We start from the raw sequence: 20,460 nt of genomic DNA on the forward strand, positions 1-20,460 counted from the left end.
AATAAAACATCATACAGAACGAAATTACAATGTAACATTTGTAATTCAGTAATATGAGAGCATTGGTCAAGGGTCTGATTACTTTTGCAAGGCACTGCATAAAAATCAAACCATTGAGTTGTTCCTGCTTTAATTCTCAATTTCCTTACATACTTTTTTATCCAATATCTCAACTCCATACATATTTTTCTGGAAAAAGTTCAAATGACTTTTCATTATTCATAGTCAAAGATTTTCTGTTCCAAAGAATATTGCCTCATTAAATGGTGGCATTCTTCTTTATGAAAGTTCAGAGTTAAACTATGCATTATACAGAATGAGGTGGTAGTCTAAGGCAGTGATTCTGGAGTTTACGGCAAGAAAGTATAGAGGGATGCCACTTTTTTTCAGTTCCCCATAAAAACATTCTCTACATATAGTGAACTGGTACATCAGAAAGGGGAAAATAGCATTGTCCACTCCCTAATGGATGAGTTTACAATATTCTGTGGGTGGGGAACCTTGGGCCCAGGTGCCAAATGTGGTCCTCTGTGCCTCTCTCCTGGCCCTTGGGACTCTCCCCAGGCCATACTCCTGACTGGCCCTGCTCCATATCCTCCTCAAGTGCTTTTGCCTGCTTGCAAATGTGTTCTTTAACTGTGATAATGCCTCATGCCTGCCCAGACAGAGAATTGGGGGAGAGGATGTAATTAAAAACGTCTAACTTTTGCATGGTTGGAACACATCCTTCTGAATCGCATCACTTGCTGTGGTCATTTTTCCCTCCGCCCCTTTAGCTCAGGCCACGCTCACCATTGGCACGTGGCCTCCCAGAAGAGAATGCAGCCTTCTGGCTGAAAAAGATTCCCCACCCCTTCAATATGCAGTGAGGTTTTTATGTGTGGAAATACAGGCACCACCAGATGCACTTGGAAGTGGTACATGCAGCACTTCTACCACCTTGTTCTGCACAATATTTACAACAATTCTGAGTCATGTACATAGTATGATTGATTCCATTTCCTACATCCTAATTATTTAATATTTTCAATGTTGTGTTTAAGTCTCTCTTCTCTTATTTATGATCAGGAAGCATATGTGATGGCGAGTGTTGACAACCCTCATGTGTGCCGTTTGCTGGGAATTTGCCTCACATCCACTGTTCAGCTCATCACTCAGCTTATGCCTTGTGGCTGTCTTCTTGACTATGTTAGAGAGCATAAGGATAACATTGGATCCCAATACCTTCTCAACTGGTGTGTGCAGATTGCAAAGGTGAATTAAGAGCAAAGTTCATCTAATTGCTTGGAATTGACATCATGAGACATGTCTAACCTCAGTTAAAAGAGCTAGATGAAGCATGTGCAAGGGCATGATTGCACCCACAGGACCTCTAGATTTTTTTGGAAAGTGTTTTTGAAAACTGAGTGGAGTTTTCAAACCATCTAATTACAAAACATGGAGTGGTGCTGCATATTTGTTTTGTTTTCAGAGTTAAAACATGCAGTGGGTAAGTAATGTTAGTCTTGTAGTTTTCTGGGTTGTTGTAAGTCAACACTGCTTATCTAGAAACCATAGCAAATCCATCTCACAAACAGGAAACCAGTTCCCAGAGGTACTCTTCCACAGAGTTCATTCTTTTCTTTGCTTCCTCTGCTTTGAAATAACACATTTTTATTCTGTTTGAAGGACACTATCTATAATTAATCTGAAACAGAGATTTTTTTTCTCAGCACCTAAGTGTCTCACTAGGCAGATCATAACCTTTCTAATAAAAAGGGGAAGGAGGATTTTGAGATGGAATGTTGGAGTACTGTGAGAGATTTGTAACTGACCTCTGATTCAAACAGGAAGTATATTTGTGTTTTCATGCAGAGTTGACAACAAAGTGATTTCAGTGAGATTACTCGAGGTAAAGAGAGTCCAGCTGGGCATAATTTTAAAAGTCACAGACACTGTTAATTCCTATATGATTGAAATCTAATGACTTTTAAATAATTAAATGATGATGTAAGTCATTCTTTTTTTCTCCAGGATTAAATCAAATATGTATATTTCCTAATACATGACATTCCAGATATATTGTAGCATAATACATGCATGTGTGCAACTATAGGGGAAATAGCTGGATTTAATAAACTGGAACTATTCAAGGTCTTGATTGGGGTTACTGTTAATAGGATTTTGTTGGGATTGTTGACTCGATTTGTTTGAGAACAACAGGTCATTAAAACTACATTTATGTAATGAAAGCAACTTTTATAGTGGCCTTCTGCCAGTTTGCTAGGGTCATTAGTTTGGCAACATTGGAAGCCCTTAGTATATTGTGGGAGTTCATCTGAAGATATTTAGTAGATATTATGATGTTGGTCCAAGGTTAATAGAGAGAGAATGGGGATGGACACTTGGGAGAAAATGTGTCAGAATTGCATTAGTGTTTTGTTTTGTGGCTGTGTTCGCACACTAAAAATGCATTTTTTCTATTGACCCCTTTTAAAATTGAGTTGACAGTAGTTCCCATTTTCACAAATGCATGAGAATGCCAGTGTTTCATGGCTATGTAAAGACTCTGGTTATAAAGGTAAAGGTGTCCCCGCACTTATAGTGCGAGTCGTTTCCGACTCTTAGGGTGACGTCTTGCGACGCTTACTAGGCAGACCGTATATATGGGGTGGAATTGCCAGTTCCTTCCCCAGCCTTTCTTTACCCCCCCAGCATATGCTGGGTACTCATTTACCGACCACGGATGGATGGAAGGCCGAGTGGACCTCGACCCCTTTTACCGGAGATTCGACTTCCTCCTTTCATTGGAATTGAACTCCGGCCGTGAGCAGAGCTTCGGCTGCGTTACCGCCGCTTACCACTCTGTGCCACGGAGGATCTGGTTATAGATTTTATTTATTTATTTATTATACTTATATACTGCCCCATAGCCGAAGCTCTCTGGGCGGTTTACAGTAACTGTTCATGTACCAGTAATGACAATTACCAGACAAGGGAAGTTTTAGTTAGTAGAATATCACAAATATAGTTTAATTTCTTTTAGACTGAAGATATACATTGTTATGTTATTGTAGCAATATGTGAACAATGCAGAGATAGAGGCTTTCTGTCTTCGGTCTCCAGTCAGCCTGAAGGATGAAGCATTTCTCACCTTCCCCATGACACATTTTCCCCTCCTGCTACAATGAATCTCTCTTCATTTTCTTCCTTTGTGAAATGTTGGATTGAAAGAGGCTGTACATAGAGAGTCTTTGGATTAGTCTGCTGACATATCTTTAAGATGCAAGTTCCTATCTTAATTGCCTTGTTGATAATGATGAATGAGTGAATCTTTGTAGACTTTATCAATTGGAGAAGCATTCTTGTGATTCCTTCTCCATACACCCGGGGTAGCTTGACTACAGTTGACAATGATCAGGATAGCTTGACTGCAGTTGTCCGTGTATGGGTAACTTCACAGTTGAATTTCTGCAATGAGCTCTATATGGGGCTTCCCTTGAGGTTGGTTTGGAGGTTGCAGCTGGTGCAGAATGCAGTGACTAGGTTGCTTCTGGGGGCAAACTACGTATGACATCAGCACAGAGCTTGGAAAAGTTACTTTTTTGAACTACAACTCCCATCAGCCCAATCCAATGGCCATGCTGGCTGGGGCTGATGCAAGTTGTAGTTCAAAAAGTAACTTTTCCAAGCTCTGCATCAGCATATAATACCCTGCTTGTGGAATTTGCACTGGCTACCGAACTGCAACAAGTTGTGTTACTAACATATAAGGCTCTATACAGCTCAGGACTAGGTTACTTGAGAGACCACCTTATCCCTTATATACCCAGTAAGTCTGCATTCTGTGGGAGAGTTTCTCCTGCAATTTCCTAAGATTTCAGAATCCTGCTCCACACTAACTCAGAACAGGACTTTCACTGTGTCTGCCCCTGTTCTGTGGAATAGTATTTCTGTTGAGATACAACAGGTGTCCACCATCTGCACTTTCCAGAAACAGTTGAGAACATTTTGTTACAACAGGCTTTCCCAGCTGGATGGTCTCTGTCATGGGTGTCTACTTTGTATTGTTTTTAAATTTATCTGCTGCTGTTTTCTGTGTATTTAACTTTTTTTTTTGCTTTTATTGAACATCACTTTGAGATTATTGTAGAAGGCATTTAATAAATTGCCGCCCTGGGCTCCTGCTGGGAGGAAGGGCGGCATATAAATCAAATAATAAATAAAATAAGATAAATTGATTAAATTGATGGTGATACACCCAATATTTAATACTGTGTGTCTATTTACCAATCTACTGCAAACTTGACTCAAGCGATTGGTGGAACTCTGAAAGTTTGAGTTAAAATTTGTGAAGAAACCACACAAGGATGACCCCTCATACAGAATTCTGCATGGATTCACTTAATCCATGTCAGCAACACCAAATTGATTGTGTGGATTACTCTTTATATACCAGACATAGTCATTTCAATATTGGAATGAATTCATGTGAGTTTGATCACCAAGGAAAATAGAGCAGCCTTCTGCAACCTTAGGTGACTAGATGTTTTGGGGCTACACAACCCCCATCATCAGAGCCAGTGGCCTCACTGGTTGGGGATGATGGAAGTTGTGTAGTCCAACAACATACGAGAATCCAAGGTTAGAAATTGCTGTAATTTATTAGATTCAAAGTTGGCACCAAAACTGATGGAATCTTGCCTTCGTAGATATTGGAAAGATCTTTGCAACAATATATATATACTCAAACAATGTGTGTCTAAATGTATATAATCATGCTCTGCCTATGCAACCATTGTCCACTGTGGTAAAATTTCATTCTAACTGGCTGTTAGAGTCTAAAGCTGTAATCCTTTATCTTAATGTTCTGTTCAATGTGGCTTATCAGTGTGAGGTGGTGGAATAAGACTTTACAACTGTTAATTGGATGCATGTTGTAGGGAATGAATTATTTGGAGGAACGTCGTTTGGTACACCGTGATTTGGCTGCCAGGAATGTCCTTGTTAAGACTCCTCAGCATGTGAAGATCACTGACTTTGGACTGGCCAAGTTGCTCGGTGCAGAGGAGAAGGAGTACCATGCAGAAGGAGGAAAAGTAAGGAAGATAATAAATTCATTCCTCTTGGTTTATTTGATAGAATGCTGATGCTTTCTACTTTTTGTGAAAACGTCAATTCATGTTGTTTCCGGTGAGGACGGTAGTTAAGCTAGGGACAGATATAGACTAGTTTGGGGTGTTTTTACAAACTCTGTTCTAAGTACCAATAGGAAAGCCACATTTTTTTCTTGTGATTGTAGGACCCATGTATGGGTCTATAGATTTCACATTATTTATATAAAATATGTTTAGTTGCTATTTAGGTCTACACGTTCACCAAGCATCATACAAATGGAAGCAAGGCAAGATATAATAGACATATTAAGATGTATTCAGAATAATTAAAAAGTTGCTCTGTAACACTCAAGCTAATTATGATCTCAGTTAAAGACAGCATTGAAGAGGAAGTTCTTCAGTGCTTGCCTAAATACCTGTACAGATGGAACAACATGGAAGTCAGTGGGAAAACATTTCTAGTTCTCCAGTGTGGAATCATCTCATTGTGAGTTTCCTGGTCTGTTCAACATCAATGGCAGCTGCTGGTGAGGGTAGAGATACTCCTAACAGATTGATTCCACACTATATGGTGAATGTCTGTAGATGTTATAGTGCAGTACATACTCGTACAAGAAAGTAGATGGTGTGTAGATAAAGTAATATTGCCTTTTAAGATGTTTTTAAACATGTTTTGTTTTAATATATTTTCAAATCTGTTTTTAAGATGTTTTTAGTGTTTTTGTTCGCCGCCCTGGGCTCCTTCTGAGAGGAAGTTCAGAATATAAATTTAATAAATAAATAAATAGATAAATAATATCTAGGCTAGAATATAGTTTTATATTAATAGAAATTGTGTGCTGTTGCTCCATAGTTCTACATTTTACCATATTAGATCTCATGCATCACTGCTGCAAATGCCTTTGAACAATTCCCAGACAAACCTTGAAGAAATCTCTTGCACTCATTCCAGAAAGATGACAAAAATACATTGAAATTTAAACTAAGAAACAAAGCACTGGTATTACTATGATATCCACCTATCCTAGCAGCCATCTCTAACAAACCGTGTCCAATTGAAGTAGCCATACATTGTAATAATATATGTTATAATTGGAAAATGTTTTATTAGTAACAAACTCATCAAGTTTACGTATTATAAACAACTTTATGCAATACAAGTATTATTATCAGTAACAAATTGCTTACTACTCTTATCTTTAATTGGCTATCTTTCAGTTTTTCAGAATAACTAACCCTGGCCTAATTCCAAATGTTTGTCAGTGTATTATCAGATTTAGCAACTTCATTGATACCTTCCTAGGTTCCTATTAAGTGGATGGCTTTGGAGTCTATTCTGCACCGCATTTACACCCACCAAAGTGATGTTTGGAGTTATGGTAAGTCTGAATAAAATGCTATTGTGATTCAGAATTGGTAGCTGAGCAGATTTGCAATGATTTTTCACCATCTCCTTTTATATAATCTTCTAAAAGAGCCCATTCTCTTTTTTAGGATATTTATAACAATATCTTAAATAACAAAATGACTGAATGTTGTATCACACCATACATTTCCCTCAAATGTGTGTTGAAAAAGTGAACAGGGATTCTCTCAGGTTTATCATAATTTTATGCTTCAGTTCCTAAACAATTCCTTAAAAGAAGGATGGTCTAGTATTGTTTAAGGCTTTGTTCCTCTGAGATGATATATCTGTGTCTGGGCTGAATTGCTTCAGACTACAGGTGGGGCTCAGATGGAATGCACCTCTCATACTCCCCCCCCCAAAAAAAATCACTTGTATAAGAAATGAATATATCAAGGAGAATGCAAGGCTAGGGCCACTTCTCCCAAACACCTAACTTCTGATGTGGAGAGTTTGTTTACTTTTTCATATTGAGGAGCATTCAATATTGTGAGTCCCCACTTGTAGTCTAAAATGGTACAGCATAGGCACAGGTTTACTGTTTTAGTGAGAATTAGGCCATGTTCTCACTAAAATGGCATGCCTGTTAAAACCACTTGGAATAAACATAATATATGCAGCAGAATGTGCCCCTGTGATCCTAGAATATTTGAAGAAAGGGGTAAACAATATCCCATCCAGATGCCGTTTTTATCAACCAAGCAATTAACCCTCCTTGTGGATATCTCAGCAAGTGGAAGAAATGATGGTAGAGAGGAGACATTTCCATCCAAATCGCCGTGTTCCTCAAGAGATGTGTCATGATTCCTGCCAGCTTCTCACTGAGTGTACATGTTCTGCTACATTCAGAACACATGTAGTTATTCCTCTGTTTTAATGCCAATTTGAGAAGAATCACCTGATGGTGAATTTAGCAAGGCCCTTGTAAGTAAATAAATGCCACCCTGCCATAGTGACTTTGTTGTGAGAGGCTTGTAGCTGAATTGTTTAGCCACCATGCAAAATTGACCACTTTCTGGTCAGTTATTAAAAATGTTTTGTAAGTGGTTGTTTCCTCTAAAAACTTGCTTGCTTATGGAAACAATTTTTGCAAGCTGACAAACCACAACTACAACTTTCTGTTGCGTTGATTTTTCTGTCTTTGAGTCCATCTCGGTAGAGTAGGGATAGAAAGATCTGTCAATTTCAGTTGCCTGAGTTTCTCATTTTTCCAATCTTGAATTCCGTTCTCATTTCTGCAGCAGTTTGTGATTTTTTTAAAAAAATCCTCATGAAAATTGTTCAGAATTTTGGTGTGAATTTCTCCTGATAAACACATTTTTGTAGGCAGCTTTGTACACATTTTTGCAAGCAATTTCTACTAATGGAATGCATTTTTGTACATTATTTTCACTAATATATTAATTGTTATGCATATTTTCCCCAATATATGTATTTTTGTAAACGTTTCATTAGAGAACTGCATCATAAAATTCAGATAAGTGCAAATTTTGAAGGATGGCTGTGTTTCTAATGTTGTTTCAGAAAGTGTGCATTTTATAGATCCAGCTTTAAATAAACAATGAATCAAATTTCTTCCCCATACCTACCGTCACACATCCTTCAGCACAGAAGTATTTATGTGGTTCTTAACACGATAGTAAGAGATAAGAACGGTGAAATTTAATTCTTAAACAATTCCCCAAAAGAACTGCAGTATAGTAGAGGACAGTCTATTTGTCCAACAGAGCAATCCAACTAATGGGAAGCCAACGGAAGGGGTGCCAGCAGGGGAGGACTGGCAGGAAGCTCTGCGGCATCTATTTGCCTTTTGGGAGCTGCTGGGCTGGCCAAATCTTGGCTCAGCAGGGAGCTGGGCACACGAACAGAAAAGAAAAAGGCGGCTCTCAAGAATACCACTACTGGCGAGTAAGCGCTCTCCATTGATTTCCATTACAATTATTTTCTTAGGCCGACTTTTTTCTTGGCGTAATTTTGGCCCAGATCAGGGCCCACAGGAGCACTCCAAACAAGAGCTGGATGTTGCATAAGTCCCCCCCCCGGCTCCCCCTGAACACCCTCCCCAGAACTCCCCTTTTTTGGGCCTTACACCAGCTTCTGCTGGCACTCCTTCCTCCAGGCTGGGCTTCCCTAGTGTGCCAGTTCAAAAGTTGTCAGGTTTCTATTGGCTTATTAAATGAAAAAGAAAAAACTACCACAGTTTACCAAATGTTTTAGTTTATTATTTTGCCTTCAAAATTAAAGTTCTACATTAGTGTACAGACAATAGAAAAAGTTAAGAGCCAATAGAACTTTTGTAAAACTTGTCTTTCTTTAACGACATCCATAACAAATAACTTATTATTCTGTCGTGACCTGAGCACAAACAAGTAGTAATGACCCTTCAACAGGGCCCTTGTTGCCCTGAAAATGAGATTAATAACGCTTTACCCTCCAAAGACTGGATGAATTTATTTATTTTGGTCAAAGACCAGCACATACCCTCCAAAGACTGTTCCTTCACCAAATGGCAAGTTCTTTTGCAGCCAGGGAGTATCCAGCCTTCTAGTCTTTAACATTCTGTCCTACTATGGCATTTCAGGTGTCACAGTTTGGGAATTAATGACATTTGGATCAAAACCATATGATGGTATCCCAGCCAGTGAAATATCTTCTGTTTTGGAGAAGGGAGAACGGTTGCCTCAGCCTCCCATTTGTACAATTGATGTCTACATGATTATGGTCAAATGTAAGTCAATGCTGCTTAGAGACGATAGTAATTAAGTGGTATATAAATTGTCTAAATAATATATAGCATTTCTTATACGTGCTGCTATGGTTCATTTGAGTAAGAAGGGAGATTACAGTTCACCTTTTTAAAATACTGTGTAATCTTGCCATTCATCTGAAAATATGACCCCAGTTACAATTCATAAGGTAGTATTCTGCAGTAGTTCGATATATATCAGTGAGAAGCTAGTGAGATAACTCCAGAGGAAATGACTGATGAAGGCTTATGCACAGTAACAGGAACTAAGAGAACAGCTCTTATGGGACCCAATAATAGTCTTCATAAAAATTTGGGGAGGACGCCAGACCATAAATTACATGCTCTTCAATGTCTAAACAGGACAAATGTGAACTCTTACTACAAGAGAGTAAATATGACTTGATACGTATAACTGAAACTTGATGGGATGACTCCCATGATTGGAATACAACAATTGAAGGATATCAGTTGTTCAAAAAGAATAGAAAGGGAGGCGGAGTCACACAATATGTTAAAAATATATATCCCTGCACAGAAATACAGGAGGATGAGCCTGGTAGCCCCACCAAGAGTATGTGGATTAAAATTAATGGAGCAAGGAATAAAAGGAACACGGTGGTTGGAGTCTACTACTGACCACTCAATCCCAGAGCATTGAAGGAACTGGCTGAAGAACTCCTGAACCACTGTCTGTTATCTTTACAAAATTGTGGAGGATGGGTGAAGTGCTGGATAATTGGAGGAAGGCTAATATTGTCCCTATCTTCAAAAAGGGCAAAAAGGAGGAACCAGGGAACTACAGACCAGTCAATCCCTGGGAAAATTCTGGAGCAAATTATAAAGTGGTCAGTTTATAAGAGCCTTGAGAACAATGCAGTGATTACTAGAAGCCAACATGGATTTGTCAAGAACAAATCCTGCCAGTCTAATCTTATCTCATTTTTTTAATCGGGTAACCTCCCTGCTGGACTGTGGGAATGCTGTGGACATAATATATCTTGCCTTCAGCAAAGCTTTAGATAAAGCACCCCAGGATGTTCTGATTAGCAAGCTAGCTAAATGTGGGCTGGATGGAACAACTATCAGGTGGATCCACAGTTGGCTACAGTAATGTACTCTAAGAGTGCTTATCAATGATTCCTTCTCACACTGGGAAGAGGTAATGAACGGGGTACCGCAGGGCTTGGTCCTGAGCCCAGTGCTCTTCAGCATTTTTATAAATGACTTGGATGAGGAGGTGCAGGGAATGCTGATCCGATTTGCAGATGATACAATATTGGGAGGGATTGCTAATACCCTGGCGGACAGAAACAAAGTTCAAAGTGATCTTAATAGACTGGAGCATTCAGCTGAAAACAGCAGAATGAAATTTAACAGGGATAAGTGCAAAGTTCTACACCTAGGAAAAAGTAACCTAATGCAAGTTATAAAATGGGGATACTTGGCTCAGCAATACTACATCTGAAAAGGATCTTGGAATTGTTGTTAATCACAAGCTGAATATGAGCCAACAGTACAATATAGCTGCAAAAAAAGGCAAATGCAAAAGCCCTATGAGGAGAGACTGAAAGAACTGGGCATGTTTAGGGTTGAGAAGAGAAGACTGAGGGGAGATATAATAGAACTTTTCAAGTACTTGCTAGGTTGTCACACACAAGAGGACCAGGATTACTTCTTGATCATCCCAGAGTGCAGGGCATGGAATAATGGGCTCAACTTACAGGAAGCCAGATTTTGGCTGAACATCAAGAAAAATTTCCTAATTGTTAGAGCAGTACGGCATTGTAATCTATTACCTAGAGAAGTGGTGGGTTCTCCAACACTGGAGGCATTCAAGAGGCAGCTGGACAGGTACCTTTCGGGTCTGCTTTAATGTGGATTCCTGCATTGAGCAAGGGGTTGAACTCAAATGGCCTTATAGGCCTCTTCCAACTCTACTATTCTATGAATCTGTGAAAAATGCAGAATAATGTTTTGAATTATTTATTGATAGAATTAGTGAGGAATCTGATACATCTTTTCAGTAAGTAGTACAGGGAAGTCAGGCATAATATCAGTTAGAATACATTACAACTCCACTTCCACATTTTTGTCCAATACCTGTATTTAAATATCTATATTTTGATTTCACCATTTTTAGCACATAAATATTGATACATAGAGCCATGTTGAACCAAGGACAATGAGCGAGAGGCTGAAGCTCAATCAAGCAGGGGCAATGAAACCACGCCCCACAACAAGAAGAGTACTAGTAGTGGGAAACTCCCTAGTGCGAGGGATTGAAACCCAAGTATGCCAAGAAGATCTGTGGACTCGCCAGGTATGCTGTGTACCAGGAGGATGGATTAGAGATGTGACGGAAGGGTTGCCATCACTCATCAAGCCCACCGACGGGTATCCCTTTCTCCTCATCCATGTGGGAACAAATGATACTGCCAAACGAGCTATGAAGAAATCACGTCAGACTATGAAGCTCTGAGAAGGAAACTCAAGGACTTTGGGGCCCAGATATTTTTTTCATCCATCCTTCCAGTACTTAGAAGAGGAGTAGAAAGTGAAATGAATGGCTACGAAGGTGGTGCCGACGTAAGAGATTTGGATTCTGGGACCATGGGCTATACTTTCTGGAAGATGGACTGCTGGCAAGTGATGGGTTGCATCTCACAAGGGCTGGGAAGAATGTGTTTGGCCACAGCATGGAGAAGTTCATCAGGAGGGCTTTAAACTGAATCCTAAGGGGGAGGGAGACGTAAACTTGGTGGTAACGACTGACGAAGGCTTGTGCACAGTAATGGGAACAGAGAGTTCGGCTCTAATAGGGCCCAGTAATAGATCTCAGAAAAATGCAGTAAAGAAGCCAAGCCATAAATCACATGGTCTTCGATGTCTGTATACTAATGCGCAGAGCATGGGAAACAAGCAGGACGAACATACAGGAGGGCAGTTACGACTTGATAGGTATAACTGAAACTTGGTGGGATGACTCCCATGACTGGAATACAGCAATTGAACTTGAATAACTTGTTCAAAAAGAACATAAGGAATAAAAAGGGAGGTGGAGTCACGCTATATGTTAAAAATATATATCCCTGTACAGAAATTCAGGAAGATGAGCTGAGAGTATCTGGATTAAAATTAATGGGGCAAGTAATAAAAGGAATGTGGTGCTTGGAGTCTATCACTGACCACCCAATCAAGGAAAAGACGAGAATGTAACTTTTGGAAAGCAAATTGCCAGTGTTTCGAGGAGGCATGATGTAGTAGTAATGTGGGACTTCAATTATCCTGATATCTGTTGGGAGACAAATTCTGCCAAACACGACCCCTCCAAGAAATTTCTGACTTGTGTTGGAGATAACTTCCTCCTACAGAAAGTGGAGGAAGCAACCAGAGGATCAGCTTTCCTGGACTTGATTCTAACCAATAGAGATGATTTGGTGGATGAAGTGGCAGTTATGGGAAGTCTGGGGGAAAGTGACCACACCATACTTGAATTCTTGATTTTAACAGAAGCAAAAGCTGAGAGTAGCTATACATGCACCCTGGACTTCAGGAAAGCTGATTTCAATAAACTCAGAACAATTGTAAGTATGGTTCCATGGCAAGTGACCCTAATGAGAAAAGGAGTCCAAGATAGGTGGGAGTTTCTAAAAAAGGAAATTCTAAAAGTGCAATGGCAAGCAATTCCAACAAGGAAAAAAGGGGGGAAACAGCAGAAGAAGCCAATGTGGCTTCACAAAAAGCTTAGAGAGGACCTGAAAACAAAAAAGACACATACAGGAAGTGGAAAGAAGGCCAGGCCACAAAGGAAGAGTACAGGCAGGTATCATGGAATTGCAGGGATGGTGTCAGGAAGGCTAAAGCTGAGAATGAGCTGAAGTTAGCGAGGGATGCTAAAAGCACCAAAAAAACTTTCTTCATGTACATACATAGTAAAAAACAGAGAACAGAACCGGTGGCACAGCTACTCAATGAGGAAGGCAAAATGATAACAGATGACAAAGAAAAGGCAGAAGTGCTCAATTCCTACTTTGGCTCAGTCTTCTCCCAAAAAAGGGTCTATGACTCTCCTGGGAAACATGAAGTACAAGAGGCAGGATTGGACCTTGAGACTGACAGACAACGGTCAAGGAATACCTAATCACTTTGAATGAGTTCAAATCAGCAGGGTTCTATAAACTGCATCCTAGAGTATTGAAGGAACTGGCTGAAGAACTCTCAGAACCACTGTCTATTAGCTTTGCAAAATTATGGAGGACTGGTGAAGTACCAGAGAACTGGAGGAGAGCTAATGTTGTCCCTATCTTCAAAAAGGAGGAACCAGGGAACTACAGACTAGTCAGCCTAACATCAATCCCTGGAAAAACTGTGGAGCAGATTATAAAGCAGTCAATCTGTAAGCACCTTGGAAAACAATGCAGTGATTACTAGGAGCCAACATGGATTTATGAAGAACAAATCCTGCCATACTAATCTTATCTCATTTTTTGATCGAGTAACCTCCCTTGTAGACTGTGGGAATGCTGTGGACATAATATATCTCGACTTCAGCAAAGCTTTTGACAAAGTGCCCCATAATATTCTGATTAGCAAGCTAGCTAAATAAACATGTTTATTAACAACTGGGATGAGGAGGTACAAAGCATGCTTATCACATTTGCAGATGATACAAAATTGGGGGGCACAGCTAATACCTTGGAAGACAGAAACAAAATTCAAAGGGACCTTGATAGGCTGGAGCATTGGGCTGAAAACAAGAGAATGAAATTCAACAGGGATAAATGCAAAGTTCTACACTTAGGAAAAAGAAACCAAATGCAGAGTAATAAGATGGGGGATACTTGGCTCAGCTATACGACATGTGAGAAGGATCTTGGAATTGTCGATTACAAGCTGAATATGAGTCAACAGTGTGATGTGGCTGCAAAAAAGGCAAAGGCTATTTTAGGCTGCATTAACAGAAGTATAGTTTCCAAATTGCGTGAAGTATTAGTTCCCCTCTATTCAGCACTGGTTAGGCCTGATCTTGTTCTGGTCTCCACACTTCAGGAAGGTTGCAGATAAGCTGGAACAGGTTCAGAGGAGGGCAACAAGGATGATCAAGGGACTAGAAACCAAGCCCTATGAGGAGAGACTGAAAGAACTGGGCATGTTTAGCCTGGAGAAGACTGAGGGGAGATATGATAGCACTCTTCAAGTACATGAAAGGCTGTCACACAGTGGAGGGCCAGGATCTCTTCTCAATCATCCCAGAGTGCAGGACACGGAATAATGGGCTCAAGTTGCAGGAAGCCAGCTTTCGACTGGACATCAGGAAAAACTTCCTAACTGTTAGAGCCATACGACAATGGAACCAATTACCTAGAGATGTTGTGGGCTCTCCGACACTGGAAGCATTCAAGAGGCAGCTGGACAGCCATCTGTTGGGAATGCTTTGATTTGGATTCCTGCATTGTGCAGGGGGTTGGACTTGATGGCCTTATAGGCCCCTTCCAACTCTACTATTCTATGATTCTATGATTCCCCGGATAGCCTTGTAAGATCCAGGTAGCTAAGCAAGGTACATCAGCTCAGCATCAAATATAACACATCAATGTGTTATATATATGCTATATATCGCAATTTTAGATCTGTTATGCGCTAAGATATGTAATACCTTAACCTGCTTTTATTTTGATTCTATACTCGTTAACTTTTATTCTTTCTTATGGAACGTTTAAATAGTTTTATAAGTAAAAGAAACATGTGTAACTGATCTTACTTGTCTGAATACTTGTTCCCAAATCCTGGGAAATCCTGTGTGCTAATACGAGGGGGGGCTAACTCCCACCCCTCTGACATGGCATCTACTTCAGGGAAAGCTAAGGTGCAGCTTAACTGCCAGGCTCACAGCCTGCTACATAGACAGCATGGTTCGACTTCTACCTGAGCAGAGCAAATCTGTCACAACAGACCATTTTTACTCAACCCATTCAATTAAAGATGGTGCATTATTTTCCAGTTTTTAGCTAAAATTATTTTTGCAGCTGTTAATAAATTAATTGCTACCTCCAGATCACTTTCTGGAATTATGGTCTTTAAATATCGCAGAAGAATTATCTTAGACTCATGAGGTATAATAGCTTGCCATTTGCTATTTTCTTTCTGTATTAGAAAAGATACTCACAAATAGGCCAGTAGGTGGCATTGATATACTTCATTTTGAATTTCAGACAGTTCTGCCTATAAATTCTGCTGGAAGTTCCTGTCAAGTAAATAATTGACTCTTTGCAGGGCTATAGCCTCAAAAATGAGACATTAATAAGTCTGTTGAAATAATGTAATGTTATGAAATGTTGTTTGAAATAGACAGCTTTTACTGTGCTCTCGGTAGATACATTTCTCGTCCACTTACCCCCCCTTCCCAACACCTATCATCACTATCTCAGAACTTTATTTAGGACTGAGTCACATGCCACATGAGCAATATGGAAGCCGTTTCCATCTGGGTCTTCCCATGCTGCTGCGGTAATATCACACCAAAATGTGAAGCTACCTTTTATTGAGACAGATCGTTGGTCCATCTAGCCAAATCTCATCTGCCTGGCAGTGGCTCTTAGAGGTCTTTGTGAGACCTTTTTAGCTGGTCATAAAGAGGGATTGAGTGAGGGATCGTCAGTGTACAAAGCGGTTGCTCTCTCTAAATGATATTACTGGAAGTAGTCGCATGGGTCACAGCAATGCTGGTGCATGAAGGCAGGAAATAACTGCATAAATTGTCCATACAATGTGACTGCTTCCTACAGATTGTCCTCAGATATCATAAATAGCAAACACAAAAAATCTCTCATTCTGCTCTGATGTTCCCAATTTGTCTCATTCTCATTAACATTTCCCCTGTACCTTTTGTAGGTCTTGCTGTTCCATCTCCAGCCAAGCAATAAAAAATGTAATCTACTTGGCAATATATTGAGCCTTGTAATTATTATTCTGGTTTGAAAAATCCTGCATTTCCAGCATAGGGAAATGAGTTTATATCTGGTCATATGTTTAACTCTGGAATTCTCATTCCCAATTTCATGATTTTTTCTATAGATCTATACGACTAATATATCACTTGTTAAGAGAGTTGACTTCATATGATGTATCACAATCGTTGTTTATGGATCTCTGCATAGTTTCTGCCAATTTGTGCAATGATGTTACCGTTGATCAAATTATGAAGCTGAAGATTTTCCCAAAGATTTTCCTTCTGCAACTATCCCAACAGAGACAAACCCTGGGCAACTCAAAGGAATAGGTCCTTGTCTAAGGGAAGAAACCATGTCATCCTCTAACTTCTGGCTTGGCTTTTAAGAAAATTGGTATTTATCAGGGGAGCAATAGTTATCTTGCAAATCTTCTGTGCTCCTTGGCCAAGAAACTCCAGAAGAGCTCTTCCCTATTCACGGGTTGTCAGCTTTTTTCAGCTAGTGGGATATTTGTAATGTGGAACGTTCCATGGCTGCCAGTCACAAAATGGCTGCCATAGGGGTGTGGCATGTTACAAAATGGCTGTTGAGTGGGTATAGTATAAACACAACACAAAATGACTGCTGTGGGGATGTGACACAACACAAAATGTCTCCCTCACCTAAAACAATAGAAAAAGATACAGGCCCACAAAATAATGTGGGTATACCTCACATCAGTCACACCATCACTGCAAAAAAGGCGCTACATCATCCACTGCCATGCTCACTCACAGAAAGAAGCTCTTTGCACCTCTCCTCTGTTCAGAATGGGAGGACTGATGTCCAGTCCCAGCATCCAATGAAATGTGGGGGTTTTTAAGAGGAGGGTTCAGTGTAGGAGGGGATAAGCCACTGCAAACAAGAACTGAGCAGGAAGAGCCAACAACCCCTCATGCATTATGGATTTTTACTGAGACGTGACATGGGTGCCAAGGAAGGTACTGGTGGCCACCATGTTGGAGACCACTTCCTTCCTCCTTTCAGTTGCCCAAGTCCCTTTCTTTCTCAGGGAAAGAACTTCATAGGTCTTCAGGTTACTCCCAGCTTTTTCTGCCTGTGGGAATATTTGTTACAGGGGAGTCTATAAACTGGCACTCACTCATGATAGGAATGTGATTTAAGATGCTTCTAATAAATCTAAAAAGTAAAAGTAGCTGTGTTGGCCTATAAGAAAAAACTCCAAAATGCATAGTAAGGCAATACCTTTATTGGGACTAACCAAGTTGTCACAAAAGTATGGCAAGCTTTCAAGTTCTTCAAAACTCTTAATTGTGGACAAGATTAAAGCAAGCAAAGCAAGCGGTGAGGGCAGGAAACTACGAAAAAAGTAAAACAACTGGGCTGATGTTGTAGCTATGAGGTCAGACTCTGCAGGCTAAATAAGTCCCTCCCAGATGTTACAGATATCGGGTTACACATCTAGGATTTTCTGGGATAAAAAAGCAATGGTTGCTCCCCATTTCTAATGATTGCTTAGTGGTCAATATTATGCAACAGAATTGGAAGTTCTTTTTGTAGTTTACCTCTTTACTAGCAAGTGCTCCAGCTTTTTGAGTGTCACTTCAAAAAACCCTCTTCTTAATTCTCTCTCACTCTCTTTGGCGGACACCTTCAGGTTGGATGATTGATGCAGAGAGTCGCCCCAAATTTCGGGAACTGATGGCAGAATTCTCCAAAATGGCTCGGGACCCCCAGCGCTATCTGGTTATACAGGTATTGATTATCTATAATATGGTTGTTACTTTTTTTAGGAAAACAGTCGGAGTCGAGCCAGCTAGAAATAAATGTATATTAAATTATTTCCGGTTTGAATTTATATACCGCTCTTGGCATTTAAAAATGGCTTGAGTGATGTAAAACCGATAATAATGACATATAAAACCAGAAAAACGTTTTGATGCCTCAGTTGTATATTAAACATAATTTATATAATCTAGTAACATGATTTTAATGCATTTCTAATCCTGCTTACCTCTTAAAATAATCAACTGGATAGAATCCATTTGTGACCTTCCATCAGGGCTGTAGTCTTTCAAGGTCATGGGGGTTGTAGCCCCATTACGTTTTGGGGAGCAAGATTCCAGATCTCTATTTATGAGCCAATCAGCATGAAAGGGGAGCATGTTAGCCACTGATGAGCTGTTCCTTTCGTGCTGATTGAAGCCAATCAGAGTGAAAGAAGGTGAGTCAGCCACTAAGAAGACTTTTCTTGGTAGCTAACACGCAGCCTCCCCTTTCATGTTGATTGGCTCCTAGAGAAGTCTGTTGCAGTGGTGTGTGGACTTGCAAGATGACAGAGAGAGGAAGGGAAACGAGGGAAAGTGAAAAGGTCATGACTGTAAGGGGGTATGGTGTGACTATCATGAAGGAACTCTGCACTTCTGAATTTGCTGCTACACTACTGCCTTCCATTTGCAAAGGGACTTTTGATCCATTGTACAAGGGGTTCCCACACTGTGGTCTGTGGACCACCATTGGTCCACGAGCTTCATTCAAGTGGTCCATGATGTGCCAGTGAAGAACACTTGCAATTTGAATTCTACATAATTCAGATTGTAATACATAAAATACAAGAGAGAAAAGAAGCAACACTGATACAATTAATGGTATCTGCCACCATGCATGACAATTGCCACAGTAGGCAGGATAATCACTGAGGACTCCACCAAGACCCTCAGCTATTTTCAAGTGGTCTGTGGGGGGGGGGGAGTTTGGGACCCACTGCCATAACAGAAGGAGGGAGGCGATGTTTGCAGGCTTTCCATGGAAGGACTTGCTAGGCAGCACCCTACCTCTGGAGGGGCCACATTCTGTAGTAAAAATCATCTCTGTCTACAATGACTACCAAATTTTGCCTGAACCTAAATTCTAATGTGAATTTAGAGATTTCTGCTCAAACAAAATGTTTGAGGAATTTCAAGGAAAACTTAAAGAAGTTCTGTTAAGTCTGGTGAAATTTACTAAGGTGGGTTCCACACTTACCTACTTCTGACACTTAGACCAATGTCAGGACAGTGATGATGAGCTGCCTGGGAAAGAACAATGGGAGAAGGCTATTGCCCACAAGCAGTTCTTGAAGACTTCCCAGAAGCATCCAGTTGGCTGCTATGGGAATAGTTGGATCTTTGATCCAGCAGGTCTGTTCTTATGTTCTATGTCCTAACAGTCAAGTAGCTCTGAAGAATACAGAACTTAGCCATTACTGATGTCAGTCTGTACTTTATAGCTTGAGCTGTAGGGGAAAATTATCAAAAAAGACTATCTGTGCAACTTGGAATCACAAATTCTTTTTGTGATTTGTTTCTTGACAGGGGGATGAAAGAATGCACTTACCAAGCCCAACAGATTCAAAATTTTACCGAAGCCTGATGGAAGAGGATGACATGGAGGACATTGTGGATGCAGATGAGTACCTCATTCCACACCAGGGATTTTTCAGCAGCCCATCAAACTCACGGACACCTCTCTTAAGTTTACTGGTATGAAATTGTTTCCAAAAACCTTCCATATTGGCAAAATCCAGCACCTGAAAGACAATAAAATGTAATGTGGCATCAGCCTTCCTGGTTCAGATTTTTTGCCACAATCAATGTTAGTGTTTAATGTGCCATGAAAGTTGTTTTTCAAAACAAATTTTAAAAATGTGAAATATACTTGAATAATTTAGTATTTCCCTCCATTAAAATAAAAACAAACAATTTTCCTCTTCCATTTCAGAGTGGTACAAGCAATAATTCTACAACTATGGCCTGCATTGATAGAAATGGGGTAAGTTTGAACAATTTGGAACACTTGTGGTTCTTTTTGCCATCAATGACTACTTAAAAGAAACTACTCCACATGCCATCCACGTTTAGCTTTAGAATTGGGATTACTGTATCTTGCTGTTATGGTGAGCTGCACAGTTCTTTTTTTAATTAGTACTGTAATCAGCAGGGACATCCAGTAAGAGAAGACAGCTTTATCCAGCGATACAGTTCAGATCCAACTGGGGTTTTCCTGAATGACAGCCTGGATGATAGCTTCCTGCCTGCTCCAGGTGAGTACACAGAGATTACTGAATCTTTGTGTTCATTCTTGACAATCCCCAAATAGTCCCATGTTTTTCTTGCTTTCAGCTGCAAGTGAGTGATTAGGCAGTTACAAAGAGTAATACGGATGTCTTTCTCAGTTCAGAGTGAAAGGATTTGGAGAGCATTCAAGAGCTCATAGTTCAAT

At 40.1% G+C, this 20,460-nt stretch overlaps 1 protein-coding gene across 3 annotated transcripts in view; it reads left to right on the forward strand.

Moving 5' to 3' along the window:
• Nucleotides 1-20,460, forward strand: part of EGFR (epidermal growth factor receptor) — a 253,092-nt gene that overhangs the window by 224,034 nt on the left and 8,598 nt on the right. For 2 of the 3 annotated variants that reach the window (XM_061586830.1, XM_061586832.1), the window contains exons 20-27: nucleotides 1,069-1,254; nucleotides 4,923-5,078; nucleotides 6,400-6,475; nucleotides 9,083-9,229; nucleotides 17,858-17,955; nucleotides 19,554-19,721; nucleotides 19,960-20,010; nucleotides 20,176-20,281. In XM_061586830.1, coding sequence (XP_061442814.1) covers nucleotides 1,069-1,254; nucleotides 4,923-5,078; nucleotides 6,400-6,475; nucleotides 9,083-9,229; nucleotides 17,858-17,955; nucleotides 19,554-19,721; nucleotides 19,960-20,010; nucleotides 20,176-20,281 — 988 coding nt within the window. The remainder of the gene's footprint in view (nucleotides 1-1,068; nucleotides 1,255-4,922; nucleotides 5,079-6,399; nucleotides 6,476-9,082; nucleotides 9,230-17,857; nucleotides 17,956-19,553; nucleotides 19,722-19,959; nucleotides 20,011-20,175; nucleotides 20,282-20,460) is intronic. The other variant, XM_061586831.1, reaches the window with a different exon arrangement.

This window comes from Rhineura floridana, chromosome 10, assembly GCF_030035675.1.
Source record: "Rhineura floridana isolate rRhiFlo1 chromosome 10, rRhiFlo1.hap2, whole genome shotgun sequence".
In the NCBI taxonomy this organism is placed as follows: Eukaryota; Metazoa; Chordata; class Lepidosauria; order Squamata; family Rhineuridae; genus Rhineura; species Rhineura floridana.